This window comes from Mercenaria mercenaria, chromosome 4, assembly GCF_021730395.1.
Source record: "Mercenaria mercenaria strain notata chromosome 4, MADL_Memer_1, whole genome shotgun sequence".
NCBI classification, from domain to species: Eukaryota; Metazoa; Mollusca; class Bivalvia; order Venerida; family Veneridae; genus Mercenaria; species Mercenaria mercenaria.
The window spans coordinates 1,632,234-1,651,647 of NC_069364.1; the positions used below are offsets into that span (position 1 = coordinate 1,632,234).

Here is a 19,414-nt window from a genome sequence, read left to right on the forward strand (position 1 = left end):
TAGACGGCACTGTGAAATAAGCCACCTGCGCAACCATTTTGCATACAGATCAGCAATATTGTAGAAAACATCTGTTTTTCAAGAATGGATTGTTAACAGAGTTAAGAACTTATTGGGAGAGTAGGGGTGGGGGTCTGGATCTGTGTCTTCTGGGGGTTATACTTTATAAGACAATGCTCCTATGAAATATTCAAGCCTCCCCATTGGTCTCAAATAAACCATTGCTGCTATATTCATCCAATCAGCAAACACCAAGAGCAGGTTATGCTGTCACAAAAACACTATAATCGGAAAGTAACGAACAATGGCGTTATAGCATCTTTCTGCAAGGTGCACACAACTGATCACTAACTTAGCAATTAATTTAAAACATTAAGCAAAAACCAGGTGTTCCAGCAAAAAAACCCAACCCTGTGCAAATCTCTGAACTCAAATTTGAATATTTGAACTTTTCAAAAGACTGCAAAAGGAAAATAAATACATTTAGTCAACTAGCGATAATAACAGTGAATGTCATTTTTTATTCATCACTGAATCTGTATAACACAACAATTTTATCCTCATTCCCGTCCTAAAATATAATATGTTTATCATAACTACTAAAGTGCCTCCTAAATTATACACAAAATTCCTACAAAATTTACATTATAAAGCCATTTTCACACCATAAAAATTTCACGGTATGAACTGTCACAGTATGATACCGAAAGAGGGTAAAAGTAAAAATATTTTCCAACATTACTTTAACTTTATTAACTCTGAAGATGTGTAAGTGGGGAAACAAAAATAAACCAAAAAAACTGCAAAAACATCAAAGGTTTAACAAATTGTTCAAGCAGCAATATTTTATGCAAATATTTGTTAATTTTTTGTTAAGTAAGATGAGCAGTTTGATAAAATGCGAATAATTTATTTCAACAAATCTCTGTGTTAATGAAACAAAGAAATAATTCACCTAACAAATATTTGTTTTATGAGCACAGCCCTTCAATTTCAGGAAATAATCAATTGATTACTTCACTTAATTAACAAAACCAATTATTAATTTAAGATACAAAATTCATTTTCATCCATGATTTTGAGCATGAAATGACAAAATAAATCTGAGAAATTGCTTCTGTTCTTCACAGAATTCGGAGGAGATATTTCTGTTTTAGTTTTAATCATTTTCAAGTCTGACAATTTCCTTTAAGACAAATTTTTCTATGACTATTTCTAATTAAAATGCTATTCAACAAGAACACAGAAATAGGAAAAGATTTAAACTTAAACAAGAGCTGTCTCCGTAGGATGACACATGCCCCCGATGGCACTTTGAATGAATAGTTATGGCCGATGTTAAGAGTTTAGGACCTTTGACCTACGGAGCTGGGTCTTGCGCGCGACACATCGTCTTACTGTGTCACACATTCATGCATAGTTATTTTAAAATCCATGCATGAATGACAAAGATATGGACCGGACATGCCCATCAATGCACTATCATGAAAAATGATCTTTAACGTCTAAGTGTGACCTTGACCTTTGAGCTACGGACCTGGGTCTTGCGCACTGCACGTCGTCTTACTGTGGTACACATTCATGCCAAGTTATTTGAAAATCCATCCATCGATGACAAAGATATGGACCGGACACGCCCATCAATGCACTATCCTTTAACGTCTAAGTGTGACCTTGACCTTTGAGCTACGGACCTGGGTCTTGCGCACTGCACGTCGTCTTACTGTGGTACACATTCATGCCAAGTTATTTGAAAATCCATCCATCGATGACAAAGATATGGACCGGACACGCCCATCAATGCACTATCCTTTAACGTCTAAGTGTGACCTTGACCTTTGAGCTACGGACCTGGGTCTTGCGCACTGCACATCGTCTTACTGTGGTACACATTCATGCCAAGTAATTTGAAAATCCATCCATCGATGACAAAGATATGAACCGGACACGAAAATTGCGGACGGACCGACAGACTGACAGACCGACAGACCGACGGACAGTTCAAAAACTATATGCCTCCCTTCGGGGGCATAAAAAATGTTTTCATCTGGGTACAGTTTCACCATGTCATAATAAAGTTAATTCAGAGTTAATGTTAACCTTTTAGTGATTCTGCCTTTGCGACCAGTGCAGACTTTGCATGCTGATCTTGGTCTGCACTGTTCGCTATTCAGTCAGTAAATTTTCAGTGAACACCCCTTCGAATAATAACTTACTGCCCAAAACTGAAAGCTAGACAAGTCCATTTTAGAAATTTAGCAGGGTGAAGTTTGCTTATTCAGCTCTATACCTAGTCTCCTCTCTTCTCATAAAATCACAGTCACCTTTACCTACAACCTAATAAATCCATCAGAACACCATAGTCACAGTCTCTTAAATTATTCATTCACTTGGACAAAATTTACATTGTAAAACAATTTTCACCTCATAAAAAATTTCACGGTATGAACTGGCTCAGTATGACACCAAAAATTTGTCATAGTAAAAAATGTTTCAGCATTTTTTTAACCTACTATAATAATTTACATTAAAGGCGTATGCTAGATAAAATTTTCACGAGGCAGAAATCGCATGACGCACCGATTACGACACCGTTTCCGGTAAAGTTTATTTTCAACGGTTGGTCAAAACTAGTTGAAATGATAGAACGTACGTTTCAGGACGGCATGATAACTTTTGACTATCTGTCCCATTACGTCCATGCTTATTCTGAGTATTTCTGTAAGGAAATCCGCAATGAAAACGTACGCAAGATAAAATTTTCACGAGGCATGTCTCACCGTTTCCGTTAAAGTTGCATGGTTTTGGATATTCGGACAATCGCTGTGTTTATTTCTAATGCTTGATCAAAACAAATCCAAATAATAGGATGTATGTTTCGGGACAACGCAATAACGTTTGACTGTCACAGTCCCATCAGTCCGAGCTTATTGTGCGTATTTATGTAAGGACACCTCTGATGAAGTTTGTTGGGAACGTTTTCTGGTACATGTACATATGAATGTATTTGTAAAGATAACAGGTCTGATAATGAATTTATGTTGACATTAAAACATACAATTGTCTCGCTGATATTTTTGAACGTAAGTTTTGTGTTTTTGTTTCTGTCATTTTAGTGTCATCGGCTGAAACCGGTGTCGAGGTAGATATCTTCTCGCACTTTTTCACATATTTCCAAAGATTTTAGTCTCTTATTTAAAATTATGAGTTATATTTGACCAATGTGACGTTTCTTTATGAATATTTATTTGTAATCGATTGGAGTCTGACCAGTATTTACGACTATTTTGGATTTATAATGGTTTTTGTTTCTCTGCATGGAGATCACAAACCAGTATCATAAAGGGGCAATCATTCAAAATGAAAATGTGAAAAATCTAATTCGGTGACCACCCTTTTTCTTTTTATATTTCAAAAGTAAACATTATATTGTGCTATTCTTGCAAGTTTAACCCTTAGCCTGCTGGCGGCGATTGGTTTTGCCTTTGCGACCAGTGCAGACCAAGATCAGCCTGCACATCCGTGCAGTCTGATCATGGTCTACACTGTTCGCTATTCAGTCAGTAAATTTTTAGTAAAGACCCCTTCAAATGATAAATGGTACTGCCCAAATTGGAAGATGGACCAGTCCATTATAGAAATTTAGCAGGCTAAGGGTTAATCAAATTCCTATATGTAGATTTGGAAATATTAACTGCTGAAGGAAATATACAACATTTCATAATTATGATGCTTTTTTGACTTAGAAAACAACAACAACATACAAGTGTCATGCAACTATTTCTTGAATTTCATTAAAATTTCTTTTTGTTTCGAAAGGAAATAATCATGTCTTATGAGATTTGACTAGCAGTTATACTTCATGAATCATTTATTTGATTCCTTGATCTTATATGTTATGGCAGACACGCTCTAGATTTCAACATACTCTTGTACCATGGTCATGCATTATAATCTGAAATAAAACAAAAACGAAGTCGGTGACCCCCTTATTTCTTTTTATTTTTAAGTTACTTATAGAATGAACAAACAATATATAAAATATGAACAAAATCTTTTATTGGGAAAAAAATGGTGATATTCTAGCATACGCCTTTAAAGTATATATATGACATTCCTCTCCTACAACCTGGAATGAAGCTTATAGACTGTGTGGATGGTCAAAGAGGACATTAATGCAACCTGGGATCAAACTCAAGACCAACTTGGAAGTTAGTAAATTGGTAGCATTAATAAAAGTGACTAAAAGCCCCCCAAGAAATTCATGATCAATTTAATTAAGCTGTATTGATATATGATATTTTGCCAACAGCCTTCACTGTTATACATTATATAAGGATGAAATAGATACATGCATTTCTAAGAAATTTAATCCGTCACAAAACACCTGCAAACAAAAAGTTACAAGGTAAGTTTTGACTTAAGTACCGGTTCTATTCATCAAACTTTGTATAATGCAACCTGGGAAACTTATGACTAAATTAACCTTGTAAGTGATGCTGCCGACAGGAAGGAGTTTGCAAGTAAACTTTACCCAAATATTACAACCTAGGCCAAAGAAATGTATTAGAAAATGTCTTACCCATAATATAAAATCCAGAGCCTAACTAGAAAATTTGTATACAAACCTTTGTCTATAGGCCACCCATGGCCTACGAAATACAATTAACATTTTAACTAAATATTACAGCCAGTACTTAAGAAATAAGTACAAAATTTTACACAATATAGCCATGACTTTAGAAATTCATTCAAAACTTTAACCAGTATAACACCACAAACATAACAAAAGTATGAAGTCCAATCTTTTTATGGCCGTCATCGTCATCGAAGGGTATACCAGCCATGGCTAACCAAAGTACACAAATATATACCCAAGACTGACACACAGCCACCTTGACAAAGTAACACCAGTTTTCAAAAGTAACACCAGTTTTCAAAGTATCTGAGAGCTACTTCCTCTCCATTGCGAAGTCCCTAGCAAGAGAAATACAATTATTTGAGGATGAAAAGCTGTCCCAATAGTGATACTGCAAGTCTAGAGATTTGATTTATCAATAGAAATAAATCAGAAAGACACAGTACTCAGTGATTACAATGTCTCTATTTTGTCTCCCAGTGCCAGGCATATGTCTTTTTATGATGTCAAATGAAACTGAATAAAATCTGATGTCTAGACAGATAAAAGGAATCAGTCAACAAGGTTCCCCCTGTTCTGTAGTGAAAGGAAGATTTAGAGTCAACAAGGTTCCTGTTTTGAAGGGTTAGGGAGATTTAGAAAAATCATGATTAGTCAAAAACACCTGCTCTACAGTGTCTGAGGACTACCGTTCTGCAGTGTCTGACAGACTGAGCAAAATTTGTCAACAAGACTTCCATTCTGCAGTGTCTGATAAAATGAAAAAACAAGAGCTGTCAGTTGACAGCACGCTCAACTATTCTCAGTGCTTGATAGTAATATAAGCTATGAGTAAAACTTTAACATTACAATAAGCATATTCTAAGTCAAAAAGGGGCCATAATTCAGTCAAAATGCTTGATAGAGTTGCCTCCTCCTTTTTACAGACTGGGGTCATGATGGTAAACAATTATGCAAAATATGAAAGCAATATCTCAATGGACTTTGAAAATATTTGGGGTGGTATGCAAACTTTAACATTTGTGTGACACTCACGCTCACGCCAACGCTGAGGCGAGTAGGATAGCTCCCCTATTCTTCGAATAGTCAAGCTAAAAATCATTCAACAAGACACTGATTCTGCTGTGTCTGACAGACTGAAAAAGAATCATTCAACAAGACTTCCATTCTGCAATGTCTTGAGAGACTGAAAGAAATATGTCAACAAGATTTCTTTCCTGCAGTGTCTGAGAGACTGAAAGCAATCATTCAACAAGACCCACATTCTGCAGTGTCTGAGATACTGAAAGCAATCATTCAACAAGACCCCCATTCTGCAGTGTCTGAGCGACTGAAAGCAATCATTCGACAAGACCCCCATTCTGCAGTGTCTGAGATACTGAATGAAATCAGCCAAAGACTTCTGTTTTACATTATCTGAGAGACTGAAAGATATCAGTCAACAAGATGTCTCAGTAATGAAAGACATCAGCCAACAAGACTTCTGTTTTGCATTATCAAAGAGACTGAAAGATATCAGTCAACAAGATGTCTGAGAAATGAAAGACATCAGTCAACAAGACCCCATCCTTCAGTATCTGAGAGACTCAAAGAAATCTGTCAACAAGGCCCCTTTACAGAGTCTGAAAAACTGAATGAATTCAGTCAACAAGACTCCTGTTTTGTAGTGTCCGAAAGGCTGAAAAAATTCAGTCAACAAGAATCCTGTTTTGCAGTGTGTGAGAGGCTGAAAGAACTCGGTCAACAAGACTCCTGTTTGACTTGTGAGAGAGGCTGATAGAATTCAGTCAACAAGACTCCTGTTTGCATAAAGAATTCAGTTAACAAGACTCCTGTTTGCAGTGGAGGCCGAACTGATATAGTAAACAAGACTCCTGTTTTACAATGTGTGAGAGGTTGAAAGAATTCAGTCAACAAGACTCCTGTTTTGCAGTGTGTGAGAAGCTAAAAGAATTCAGTCAGCAGGACTCCTGTTTTGCAGTGTATGAGAGGCTGAAATAATTCAGTCAACAAGACTCCTGTTTTGCAGTGTCCAAGATGCTTAAAAATTTCAGTCAACAAGACTACTGTTTTGCAGTGTCTTAAAAGCTGAAGAAGACTCCTGTTTTGAAGTGTCTTAGAGGCTGAAAGAATTCAGTCAACAAGAACCCCATTCTTCAGTATCTGAGAGAATGAATGAAATCTGTCAATAAGGCTCCCTTTCTGAGGTGTCTGAGAGACTGAAACTGTCTAATGTAGATCAACAAAGAGACTGAAAGCAATCATTCAACAAGACCCCAATTCTGCAGTGTCTGAGATACAGAAAGAAATCAGCCAACAGACTTCTGTTTTGCATTATCTGAGAGACTGAAAGATATCAGTCAACAAGATGTCTGAGAAATGAAAGACATCAGTCAACAAGACCCCATCCTTCAGTATCTGAGAGACTTAAAGAAATCTGTCAATAAGGCCCCTTCTACAGAGTCTGAAAAACTGAATGAAATCAGTCAACAAGACTCATGTTTTGTAGTGTCTGAGGGGCTGAAAAAATTCAGTCAACAAGACTCCTGTTTGCCGTGTGTGAGAGGCTGAAAGAATTTAGTCAACAAAACTCCTGTTTGATTTGTGTGAGAGGCTGATAGAATTCAGTCAACAAGACTCCTGTTTGCATACAGAATTCAGTCAACAAGACTTCTGTTTGCTGTGTGTAAGAGGCTGAACGAATATAGTAAACAAGACGCCTGTTTCACAATGTGTGAGAGGTTGAAAGAATTCAGTCAACAAGACTCCAGTTTTGCAGTGTCTCAGAGGTTGAAAGAATTCAGTCAACAGGACTCCTGTTTTGCAGTGTGTGAGAGGCTGAAAAAATTCAGTCAACAAGACTCCTGTTTTGCAGTGTGTGAGAAGCTGAAAGAATTCAGTCAACGGGACTCCTGTTTTGCAGTGTCTGAGAGGCTGAAATAATTCAGTCAACAAGACTCCTGTTTTGCAGTGTCCAAGATGCTTAAAAATTTCAGTCAACAAGACTACTGTTTTGCAGTGTCTTAAAAGCTGAAGAAGACTCCTGTTTTGAAGTGTCTTAGAGGCTGAAAGAATTCAGTCAACAAGAACCCCATTCTTCAGTATCTGAGAGAATGAAAGAAATCTGTCAATAAGGCTCCCTTTCTGAGGTGTCTGAGAGACTGAAACTGTCTAAAGTAAATCAACAAAGCTTGTGTTCTAAAGTGTCTGAGAGACTGAAACTGTCTAAAGTAAATCAACAAAGCTTGTGTTCTAAAGTGTCTGAGAGACTGAAACTGTCTAAAGTAAATCAACAAAGCTTGTGTTCTAAAGTGTCTGAGAGACTGAAACTGTCTAAAGTAAATCAACAAAGCTTGTGTTCTAAAGTGTCTGAGAGACTGAAACTGTCTAAAGTAAATCAACAAAGCTTGTGTTCTAAAGTGTCTGAGAGACTGAAACTGTCTAAAGTAAATCAACAAAGCTTGTGTTCTAAAGTGTCTGAGAGACTGAAACTGTCTAAAGTAAATCAACAAAGCTTGTGTTCTAAAGTGTCTGAGAGACTCAAAATACTGCAAATGGAATATTTTTAAATTTCACAGAAACTGTTAAATCCTGTTAAATTTTTATAACTATTGAAGGAAACCTGTCTGGATAATGTCAAAGCAACCTGAAATTTCAATAGTTCAGGGTTTTTTCTAGCTAATTTGGGAACATAGCCTTTACCCCTAAAATTGTGAATTTTGATGTGTAAATGTTCCAAATTGGGAAATATTTAGTCCCATAGGATAAAGTAAGGGTGTGTTTAAAGACATTTCTCATACACTTGTTTCACATTTTAGAACATCTTTAACATACTTCCATTACAAAATTGTCCATAATTTGGTCAGTTTTTGTGCAATTTTGATGAATTTTTTTTTTAGAATGTAGATTGGGAATTTTTGCACTCATTTTGGGAAAAAAACATACTTTTTGGCATTGGGAATATAGCCGAATAACGGCTATAAAAACTGCCGGAAAAAAACCCTGTAGTTATTTAGGAATTCATGGACTGTAGCTTCAAAATTAACATATTTTCCTTGTTCAAGAAATATAACGCTCACAGGAAAGAATAAAATGAAAATAAAAACATGAACAATATGATATTACAGAAAAGGATACCTCTGAAAACTACATCCAGTTTCCTTAATTCTTACTTAAACAAATAAGAAAAAAGATATAAAATTCAAAAGAAAAAATTGTCATTTTAAATGTTACCTCTAAACTTGTGAAACTTCTGTGTGGTTGCATCCATGTTTTTGTCTATTAAATCCACAATATTACACGGTGACAAGCATCTTTAACATCCACATTTTTACATTAGCAAAAAAAACGTTCACTTGTTTTTGTACATACACGATTTATTTCAATGAGAAGTGAGTAAAATCCAGTAATAATTTATTCTATATATAGCACTACTTTCAATTCAACTAATGTGACCGCATTGTAGCCTTTAGTTAATTGAGCCGACCAAATATTTGCATAATTTTATAGGCTACAAATCAACACCAATGTCATAAGATTTCCTAACAGGCCATAGATAAATATTAATCTCATTTTATATCTGTGTAAAATAACACCCTTAAATTTCTTTTATTTGACTTAGCCTTCCGAATTTAATCCAAGCTTTAGATACAAGCACTTTTTATCCACCCATTTCCTTTTTATATGTAAATTACTTATCCAAATAAAGGCAAACATGTTTCTTTTTGAATGAAATTTTACTTGAACATGTTTGATTGATTATGACCACGTATAGCTACTGCGTATGGTGTTCTAACTGAATATGACCTAAAAATACAAGGATCACAGGTGTAACATTTTAACCAGATTTTAAAACATTCAAATTTAACACGACTGTTTACTTTCACTGATATAACTCCTGTTTCAAAAATCAATTGAATTTGTCACATTTTCACATTACTTTCTCAAATATTTGCATTTAGCATCTGTGTCACAGAAAAGCTTGATGACAACAAATGCAGGTAAACAGGACAGCATGCGGTTCCACCTGGGCGATCCAGATCAGATACAGTGAAAGTGTTGCGAGGAGCAACCAGTTGAGACTGGCTGCTGTAGTCGCTAACTTCTTAACGAGAGTCAGCGAAGCATTAAAGTGACAAAAAGGACGCTACTTGTAAAAAGTGTCATCGTAAAGTAATCATTAACTTAAACATTAACTCTGAGCTGCGGGCTTTCTCAAAATTGCTAAATTCTCCTCTTTTGTTTGTTGCGTTTGCAGTCACTTTAAAATGTGCTGAAGCAGCTTTAAAATTCAACACATTTTAATATGATATCATAATTATAATCTTAAGATTTGTTTTATAAATCAGCAAAATGATTATTTAAGTTAATACCCTTAAAATAAATAAATGTTCCGTTATCAGAATTATTAAGTCTGAAAAGTGGAAAAAAAGGAAATTTCTTATGTCCTTTATTTTCTATTAATTTTCTTGTTTTAAATGATATACATGCAATACACTCAGGTTGTCCTATTCAAACTGAATTTTTTCCATACAAAGTCAGTTTTATTTCTACTAAGATTTAACTAAACCATTCTAAATCCAATAAAACTCCAGATTATTTTTCGCACTAAACAAATATCTTCAATGAAATTTTCTCTCTCCCCTGAATTCACTAACACAATTTTCTGTGACAAAAGCTTCTGCTATGTCCACTATAGAAAATCCATATTTTTCACCAATGGCAGATGGCCATAGTTAACCAGCCTCTTAGAAAAACAATAAAACCACAAATTCATGGTCATGTAGTTCTCAAACTATATTTCCCAGGTCAAACAAGGTTACGATGTCGACTTTATAAGCATTTGAATGTTTGTTTACCACAGTCTCATAAGTTTATAATAACCTTCTCAAGTGAAAATGAACCCAGATTGTTAAATTATCTGATATACAAATTCAGTCTACACTGAAACCATATTTGCAGTAATTATGTTAAATTATAAATGCTTAATTGTTCATCCACTGGCAATTAGATGTCTCCTGATTTAGTTAACACTAGTTCCCGTGCATAACAAGCCTCTAATTACGGCATACCATTTGCAGAAATGTCTGCTATTTCCGTTACATAATTACTGTGATATTTTTGCCTTCTTTCATAACAACAAATAAAAACATATTTACCATATCAGTAATTAAGCTATTTACCACTCAGGATCCACTTTGATATGACCATATAAGGAATTATGCAAGACCTCATAATAAGGCACTTGTTAAGGAAAAGCAAGCAGTCTCCTTAAACATATACCATGCTATTTCATACACTAAAATCTGAAATTGGTTGAACACCTGCCCTAAAATGTTTCTTCCTATTTTGACTTTTCCTCACATGATTCCCATGTTCACATAGATACATGTAGTAAGTTACAATAATCTAAGAGAAAACATCATGTTCACAGGACACAATCTCATTGAAAACATGTTCACAGGACAACAATCTCATTGAAAACATGTTCACAGGACAACTAGACTGGTCACAGTCCTTACATTTGCCAGTCATAGTCTCTTCTCGTATTTTATGTTATATTACTTCCCTTCATAGTTATAACATGGTTAACTGTTCCTGCTGCCGAATGTACAGCCAGATATTCAACAGGGAGCAATCTATAAACAGGGAGCTATCTATAAATGAAAGATATCTGACTAGGAAATACATTAGCATATAAAAAAAAACTTATTATCAGACTAGTAGCTAGTCTACAGGACAACAATCTCATTGAAAACATGTTCACAGGACGACAATCTCACTGAAAACATGTTCACAGGATGACAATCTCATTGAAAACATGTTCACAGGACAACAATCTCAGAGGAATTATGTTCACATTATGTTCTGAGAGAAACTTAATAATCTCAGAGAAAACATGTTAACAGGATCGCATGGGACCGTGGCATGCTTGCTTGGTCAGTCTTACGACGCATGCATTATTATATACCTCCGGAACTCGAGGACTAGTTTCCAATTTGTGGGGGTGTATGTCACGGTACGGACTTGGTCTTGTTAGGGGAGATGTGTCAGGCAGCCGCTCCGCTCAGTTGGTAGAGCCCTCGCCCTGTAAGCGAGGGGTCCCAAATTCGAGCCCCGGACTGACTGCACATTTTTCTCACCCTGTGACACATTCTCAAAGAATGAAACAAGTTTAAAGGACAGCCATCTCAGAGAAAGCAAGTAGTTCACATGACAACAATCCTAAAGAAAACATGTTCACTGGCTGACAACAATCTTATTTAATCTCTATAGGAATATTGTTCACAGAAAAACAACTTCGAAAAAACTACATCCTCAGTTAACAATCTTAGATAAATCATGTTTTCAGCAGCATTTCCTCCAAGAAGTGTGGACTACTTTCCTGATGCACTGACAATAGCAATAACAACTGAGATTGCAGACATTTTATAACGCCTATTTTATTGCTGGCTGTCAAAATGACAAACAGGACGAAAAAGCATGTAGCATCCTTATTTTCAATTACAGTACAAAAAGGATGAACTTACTACAAAAAGCTTTCCATTCCCGTTGACTGAGCATAATAATTTTATCACAATGTAAAAATCCAATTTACCGGGTATTTCCATAAATACTTTTTTAAATAAAGTTTCTAAAACCAAATCTATTCCTGTTGATTTTGCGGAACTGATCAAATACTTTTGTACCAAAATATGAAGATCCGTTCTGTTTCAATGGTTAATGAAACATTCTTTAGATTTCTTTTTTAAGTCTAGTTAAGTATGTGTGATAGACATCTTAAACATTTCAGACCTGTTGATTGGCAAAATTAATGACCCAGCATCAGAAAAACGTGCAATAATCATCTAAGAAAGAAGTGCCTGGGGGTGACAATCACACGATTTACTTCCCTGGTATCACATAGTATATAGATTGTCTTATAGATTACCAACTATCAAGACTGTAAATGGGCCGAACAGATCAATGAATTGTAACAACTTAATTCAAACCTTCATGGTGTGAAATCATCAATTTTACCATGTTACAGGCTGAAATTAGGAAGTCTGATAAACAATTTGACACAGCATGCCATCTTTAAATGAACTATGCCAAACAAAGGACACTGACAGCATATTTCTTTAATTTGAAATCTCTATAATAGTTTCCTGAGTTTTTAATAAAAGTGCTGACCAAAACATCACTCAGACATAAAAGAGTTAGCCCTTCATTGTTAAAAATGGTTACTCTGTATATCAGCCAGGGCTGTTACATTTGTGCCAAGTTTCTTTAAAATCCTCCAAGCAGTTACAGAACGGACACGAAACAAAGTCATATTACCTTTGACCACTAAGTGTGACCTTGACCTTGAAGTGAGCCATCCAAAACATGTGCTCTGCATGTAGTCTCGATGTGGTGAACATTTGTGTCAAGTTTCTTCAAAATCCTTCAAGGGGTTCAAGAGATACAGAGCAGACACGAAATTGCTACGGACGGACAGACAGTCAGACTGACATACAGACACCGGCGTCATAACATAATAAGTCCCTTCGGGTGTATAAAAATAAAACTTCATAAATGATTACAGCTATAAATCAAACTTGCAAGAAACAAATCTTACTATCTGTTACCAAAGTAACACTGATTCACTTATGAGCACCAAATTTTTTAGAAATATTTCGATAAAAAGTAGGTGGGAGAGTATATATTATATGAAAGAATACATTTACTAAATCTTTAAGCTCACACTGTATGCCTCTTTTGTCTGTTAAAATGGGTATCCCTTACCTGTACGAATGTATGAATTTTTTTATTGACTTGAAAATGGCATTGAACTAAATTCAAATTCAAACAAATTAAGATTTACCTGCATTTAACAGAAAACAAACTGAAATCTACACATTTGTTAAGAAAATAAATACTGCATGAAGCAATAAAATCTAACAGTTTCACAGTTGGCAATATGACAGGATACAAACATGTGCCACACTGAAGCTGGCACCTGTATCAGATACCTGAACATCTATCTCGGACCGATGTTGTTGAATCTATTTTCAATTTTATAACATTTAAAGAACTTCACAAAAATGAGAAACCATTTAGCAATGCATTCCAAGATGCTGTGCAATTAATACTCAAGCTTCAGATGATTTCAAGTAGCAACAGACACTTTCAATATTCTAGAATGCAACATGCAGATTACTATAGCAACCAACTAATGCACACAACTGTCCTCACCTTCATCATTCTCTTCTCTATCCTCAAAGCACTGGTTGACCCCACTGTCTTCAAGGTCAGACCCAGGGACAAGGTCAAGGCTATCATACTGGTCGGAGTCAAGTTCAAGGTCACCTGACATGATTTTATGATACTCCTCATCTTCAGACAATGCAGCATTGACTATAATTCTACCCTCACTATCAGTAGGTGATGTGAAATCTTTGTCAAGCATCACCAAATTACTTGCTGTTTCTAAAATCTGTAAATCTAATCCATAGCCTTCTTCTGAAGCAGTGTCTGACAGTTCTTCAACACATATTAGCTCAATACTTTCCATTCTAAAATGTTCACCTTCATTATCTCTGAATCCTGTCTTATCGAAAGCACCTTTGTTAGCATTCTCACTCATCTCTGCAGTATTACTAGCTGTGGCCTCATTCACTAGACTGTCCACTTCTGTTTCATTCAAACCATTTATAATTTGTTTCTCATCCTCAATGTTTATATTATTTGCATTTTCTGCCTGCGCATTTTCAAGTGTATCTCTATTTTGACAGGAAACATTGTCGTCTATGCTTAACATTTCATGATCCAGTTTCCATTCTGTCAGTTCTGAAATATCTGTTAATGATTCTTCGATATCTTCCAGCTGTGCAAACTTTAATACATTTTCTCCTGCATTTGCTCTAGCACTACTTCCTTCCATTTCTAAATATGAAAGTTCTTTACTAGTATTTTCTAAGACATGACTGTCAATTTTACTAATGTTTTCTGGTTGACATTCCGTACTGATCTCATTTTCAGTCACATCTTGTAACTCATACATTGATTGATCTATCTTCACAGTATTTGCATCTGTACCCTTCTGAAGACATTCGTCATTTCTATATAATTCTAACTTTGAACTTAAATCAACCTGTTCACTTTCCTGCAATAATTCAAAACCATTTTCAGTTGTTATCCCATTGTTATGAACAGCAGCACCTTGCTCAAAAGATTTGGTAAATGTATTGTTCATTTCAGGTTGTAATCCTTGATAAATGTTTGTATCTAGATCAGTTGAAGGTTCTGGCATATAAAAATTTTCTGGACTATTCAACGTCGCAGCAGTAGACCTATCAAAGACTTGATCAATCTTTTCAACCTCTTGTTTAAAGTCAGCATCTTCACTATGTCTCTCAACTTCAGATGCAAAACTTTCTACTATTTGTTCATTACCAACATCACTTTCCAAATCTACATTTTGCTCCAACTTTAAACCACATTCCAAATCTACACTTTGTTCAGTTTCTATATTATCTCTGAAATTTCCGTATTCCTCACATTTGTCTTCATAGTTTTCATAGCCCAAATAACTTTCATCGTAGCTTTTCTCAAAATTGATTACATCCTTCTTTAGCTCTTCAAGAAGTTGATAATAGGTATCTGTTTTGTTCTCCTTCTCATCCATATTGTTTGTATCTGAACACTCAACAAATTCCTGTGATGCCATTCTGCTTTGACCTGCATTATCTTCAGAGTTCTGTAGATTCTGACCAATTTCCTGTACAACTGTTTCAATCTCTATCTTTTTACTTGTATCATTACTTTCTTGTATGCTTTTCCTATTCTCAGGAACATCTTCATTCTTACATGTATCTTTATCTCTTTCGACACTCCTATCTTCTATTTCTTGTTTTGCCGAAATATCTTCTGCATCTATTTCTTTGATATGTGCAACTGCAGTGCTTTTTTCCTCAGAATATTGTTCTACCTCTATACAACTAGTACCTTTTGCTTCATCTCTACCACTTGTTTCTTGCATATTTCCTGGTTCGTCTTCTTGTATTAAGCTCTTATCAAGTATTGACTGCTTTTCTTTATCATTACTCATATGGGCTGCATTTTCTTCATGGACCAGTTCATTAGTACATGTTTCCCCTTTACTTATGTCTTCCTCGAAATTTATCAAATCCTCAACACTGCCTAGTTTGGCCTCTTCATTTACATATTCTGTTCCTTCTCCATACTGTCTAATTTTGTGTTCAAGGTCTTCAATACCCTCTTCCATGGGCTGCTCATCTCTTCCTATATCCGTGCCTATATTTCCATTACCATTATCAGGATTTTCATTTTCAGCCTTATGTTTGTCTTGTTCAATAGAATAAACATTCCCTTCAGCTGACTGTTTTTCTTCGGTGTCACTTTTATCTTGTAAATTCTCTACCTGGATGTGTTCAGTGTCAGTCTTTTCTGCAGGTTTTTCATCAAGAGTTATTCCAGAATCTTCCAACTTCATTGCCTCACTAGCCAACTGTGCTTCTTTATCTGACATTTCTATTATTTCTTCTCCAGTGTTGCCATTTAAACTTTCAGTATAGTCATTATTACTTTCAATGTCTTTATCCATGTTTCTTAAAATTTTAAACAAATTTTCAGTATCATGTTCAATTTATACTCCTGATTTCAGCTGTTGTGTGTGATCTCTTCACGTTAGTTTTAAAATATCTAAATCATCGGCAGTGTCAGGAAATAGTGCTAATATCCAACAATCTTGGTTTTTGTTAATATATTGGTCCAAACAACTCCAAAATAACTATTCTTTGTCTAACAGAAAACCTCAAATGGGTCCGAACATCTCCAAAATACTATTCTTTGTCTAACAGAAAACCTAAGACGCTTCTCTCTAGAAAATAGCCAAACAAGTTTGTAGTGCCTATTATACAAGAAGAAATCAATTCTCATAAAGGACAATACAAAAACTCAGAGAGTATTTTAAACAATAAATCCCGGGAGGAGACGATGTAGCATTTGCTTTCTAAGCAATAATGTCTTAAAGTCTTACTCAACAAATACGGAACATTCAATAATACTAACTTTTCTTTTGATTTTTTTTCATCATAATTTCATTTTTTTTGTTGATATCATATACAGTGCAACCTCTGTAGAGCAACACCCTTTGGGAGATATAAATATTGACTGTTATGTAGAGGTTGTTGTTCTGGAGAGGTAAATTTGATAGTATTTTTCAGCTTGATGATGTTATAGAGAGATTTTTGCTTAAGAGAGGGTCGCTCCGGAGAGGTTATACTGTATATGCACTATTTTTTTAGAAATTGTGCAAGACTCATATTTCGAGAAATATATTTAAATATAATTTTATCTATAATTAAAACAGAAATCATACATCAAAGTTTTCAGTTGAAATTCAGATAAAAAAGATAAAATTTCTTCTTTTTCACAATTTTACTGAGTGACTAACACAAGACGCAGCCTTACTATATTTTGCACAGACTAATGAAATGTTTCTTTACAAATTTTACAGATGGAGTCGGGGTGGGGGGAGGTTTCTTTATTTTACAGACTAATTAAGTGTTTGGTTTTTCTTTATACATTTTATAGACTAAGAAAGTGCAGTACTTTTTCTTTACATATTTAAAGACTAATCAAGTGTATGGTTTTCATTACACATATTTTACAGGCTTATAAAAAGTTTCAACAACACTGTAGTCATTTTTAGATTTAACACTAATATAATACTGTCCTGGGTCAGTTGGAAGTAAAAGAACTTTTTTGTTAGCTTATATCAATTAGCGGAATGCCAAATTTTTCGATTTTATTTTCAAGTAAAATTTGGCCATTAATTTAGCACTTGATCATAACTATAGACACTAGCTTCATAAAAGGGCACTAATTTATCTTTTTTGTAAGACTTATGCTTCTAAACATGTGTTTTAAGGTGCTTCAGTTTATTGACTTATTTCAAAGGAACTCATAAAATACTTTAAGTATGGTAGCAATAGATGCCAAAACCTGATTAGGCGGAATTTTGTTCTTTCTGAAATTGCAGCTTACTCCTTGAAACAGTTTTTTTGGATTATAATATAAATTGAATTTCCATCCTGAAAATGCATAAAGAAGCAATATTGAACAGATGGAAGTATTTCAGACTGGTTTAATTCAGACTGGTTTTATGCTTCCAATTTTCTAGCTCCAGTCTGAAGGATTTCTGTATATAATAATTGAAGCAGACAACTAAACAAATTACTTCTGTAAATTATTATATTGGAAACAAGAAACGTCACAGAAAAGTAGGGGCATGAGTATACTGTAGAGCAGTGGATGTTTGGAATGTACAGCCTCTCCCTACAGTCAGGTCAAAGAGCAATGTCTGGTCCCTGGTCTATCCTATAATTATGACAATGCCCTAACCTAACCCCAACCCTTCAGTATGTAGTGACACAAAGTATAAATATCTTATTCTTGATGACTCTTTTTGACTGGGTTATACCTATATTTACACTCAACAACACAGTGACCTGGGTATGAATATCTTAGACTCAAAAGTGCTATGACAAGGGTATGAAATCTTAACTCAAAGATAATGTCAAAAGGGTGAAAATATTTTGTTCTAAAAGATGCCCTGACCAGAGTGGTAATATTTTACACTCAAAATACTTTGACCCAGGTAAGAATAAGGGCATGGTAATAAACTGAGATTTTAATACAGAATATGTATAACACCAAATTAAATGTCTGCCAAATGATCAAATAAAAATACTTCACATATTCTTATAAATATAATCTTGATGCAGACATGAGATTTTTTCTAAACCTTTTTTTTAAATTTCCTCTGAAGCAAGTTGTATCTTTCATGATATCCTTTATCGTTTTTTTGTCCCTTTATATTGTTTCGTTACTTCCTTTTTCGTACTTTTTTTCACAATTTCATCAATTGTCACCTTTTAATTTTTTTCTGGATTTTTAATACATGAATGAAAAGTAGCTGCATAAAAATGTAATTTTCAAATCAATGCTAGCGATGTATGGAAAGGTCACTGTACCTTGGTTTTCTACAACATCAAAATTGTCTACCATAACATCTGGAAGCACCTGATTTAGGCTGGATTTAGATATAGATTTACTTTATCTGATAATCTAGATTAATATCCAGTCAAAGAAATAAATACTTCATGTCTGTTACCATTTTTATCAAAATTTTATATAAAAGTAATTTTTATTTACTAGATTTTGAATGAAATAAAACTTGCACTGCTATAAATAATTTAATGCCTTATCAGCTATATTTTTTCTGTTACAAAAAATCTTATCTAGGAATACACGAATATTATTCTTATTATTGTTCTATTTCAACTTTATTTTGGAAAGACAAGTCCAATCCAAATTCACCTGGACACTTAAAATAAATGTTCCTCATTTTGTAATCATCATGTCAAATGAACTCTCATTTGTTAATCAATTAAGCCAATGTAAGAATATTCCCTCACATTTGTTTACAATATAACTGTCAGAACTAATCACTCATTTCTGTTGTATAGCACTATTTCCTGATCCCAGTAAGAAATAAATCAAGTGTTAATTAACTCCATTTAATATTGCCAGCCACTGATTACAAGTTTATCTAGTTACAATTAATTACATCATTCTGTATCTGATAATTTCGATACCAATTAACTTCCGAATAAGACTTTCAACAAAAGTCAAAATTCCAAGACGCACCACCAAAACTTTCGAAAAAAAATGACATAATCTGTCAAAACATCCTTCAACACTCATCCCAGAATTTCTCGAAATCTG

At 34.6% G+C, this 19,414-nt stretch overlaps 1 protein-coding gene across 8 annotated transcripts in view; it reads right to left on the minus strand.

Annotated features, from left to right (window-relative positions):
* The window catches only part of LOC123552588 (dystrophin-like), a 253,635-nt gene that overhangs the window by 225,313 nt on the left and 8,908 nt on the right, over positions 1 to 19,414 (minus strand). For 2 of the 8 annotated variants that reach the window (XM_053540090.1, XM_053540091.1), the window contains exon 1: positions 13,856 to 16,279. The exons of 1 other annotated variant lie outside the window; for it this stretch is intronic. In XM_053540090.1, coding sequence (XP_053396065.1) covers positions 13,856 to 16,226 — 2,371 coding nt within the window. In that variant the 5' untranslated portion in view covers positions 16,227 to 16,279. Of the gene's footprint in view, positions 1 to 8,872; positions 9,862 to 13,855; positions 16,291 to 19,414 lie in introns of those variants that run through there. 5 more of the 8 variants (XM_053540089.1, XM_053540088.1, XM_053540092.1 and 2 more) reach the window with 5 other exon arrangements.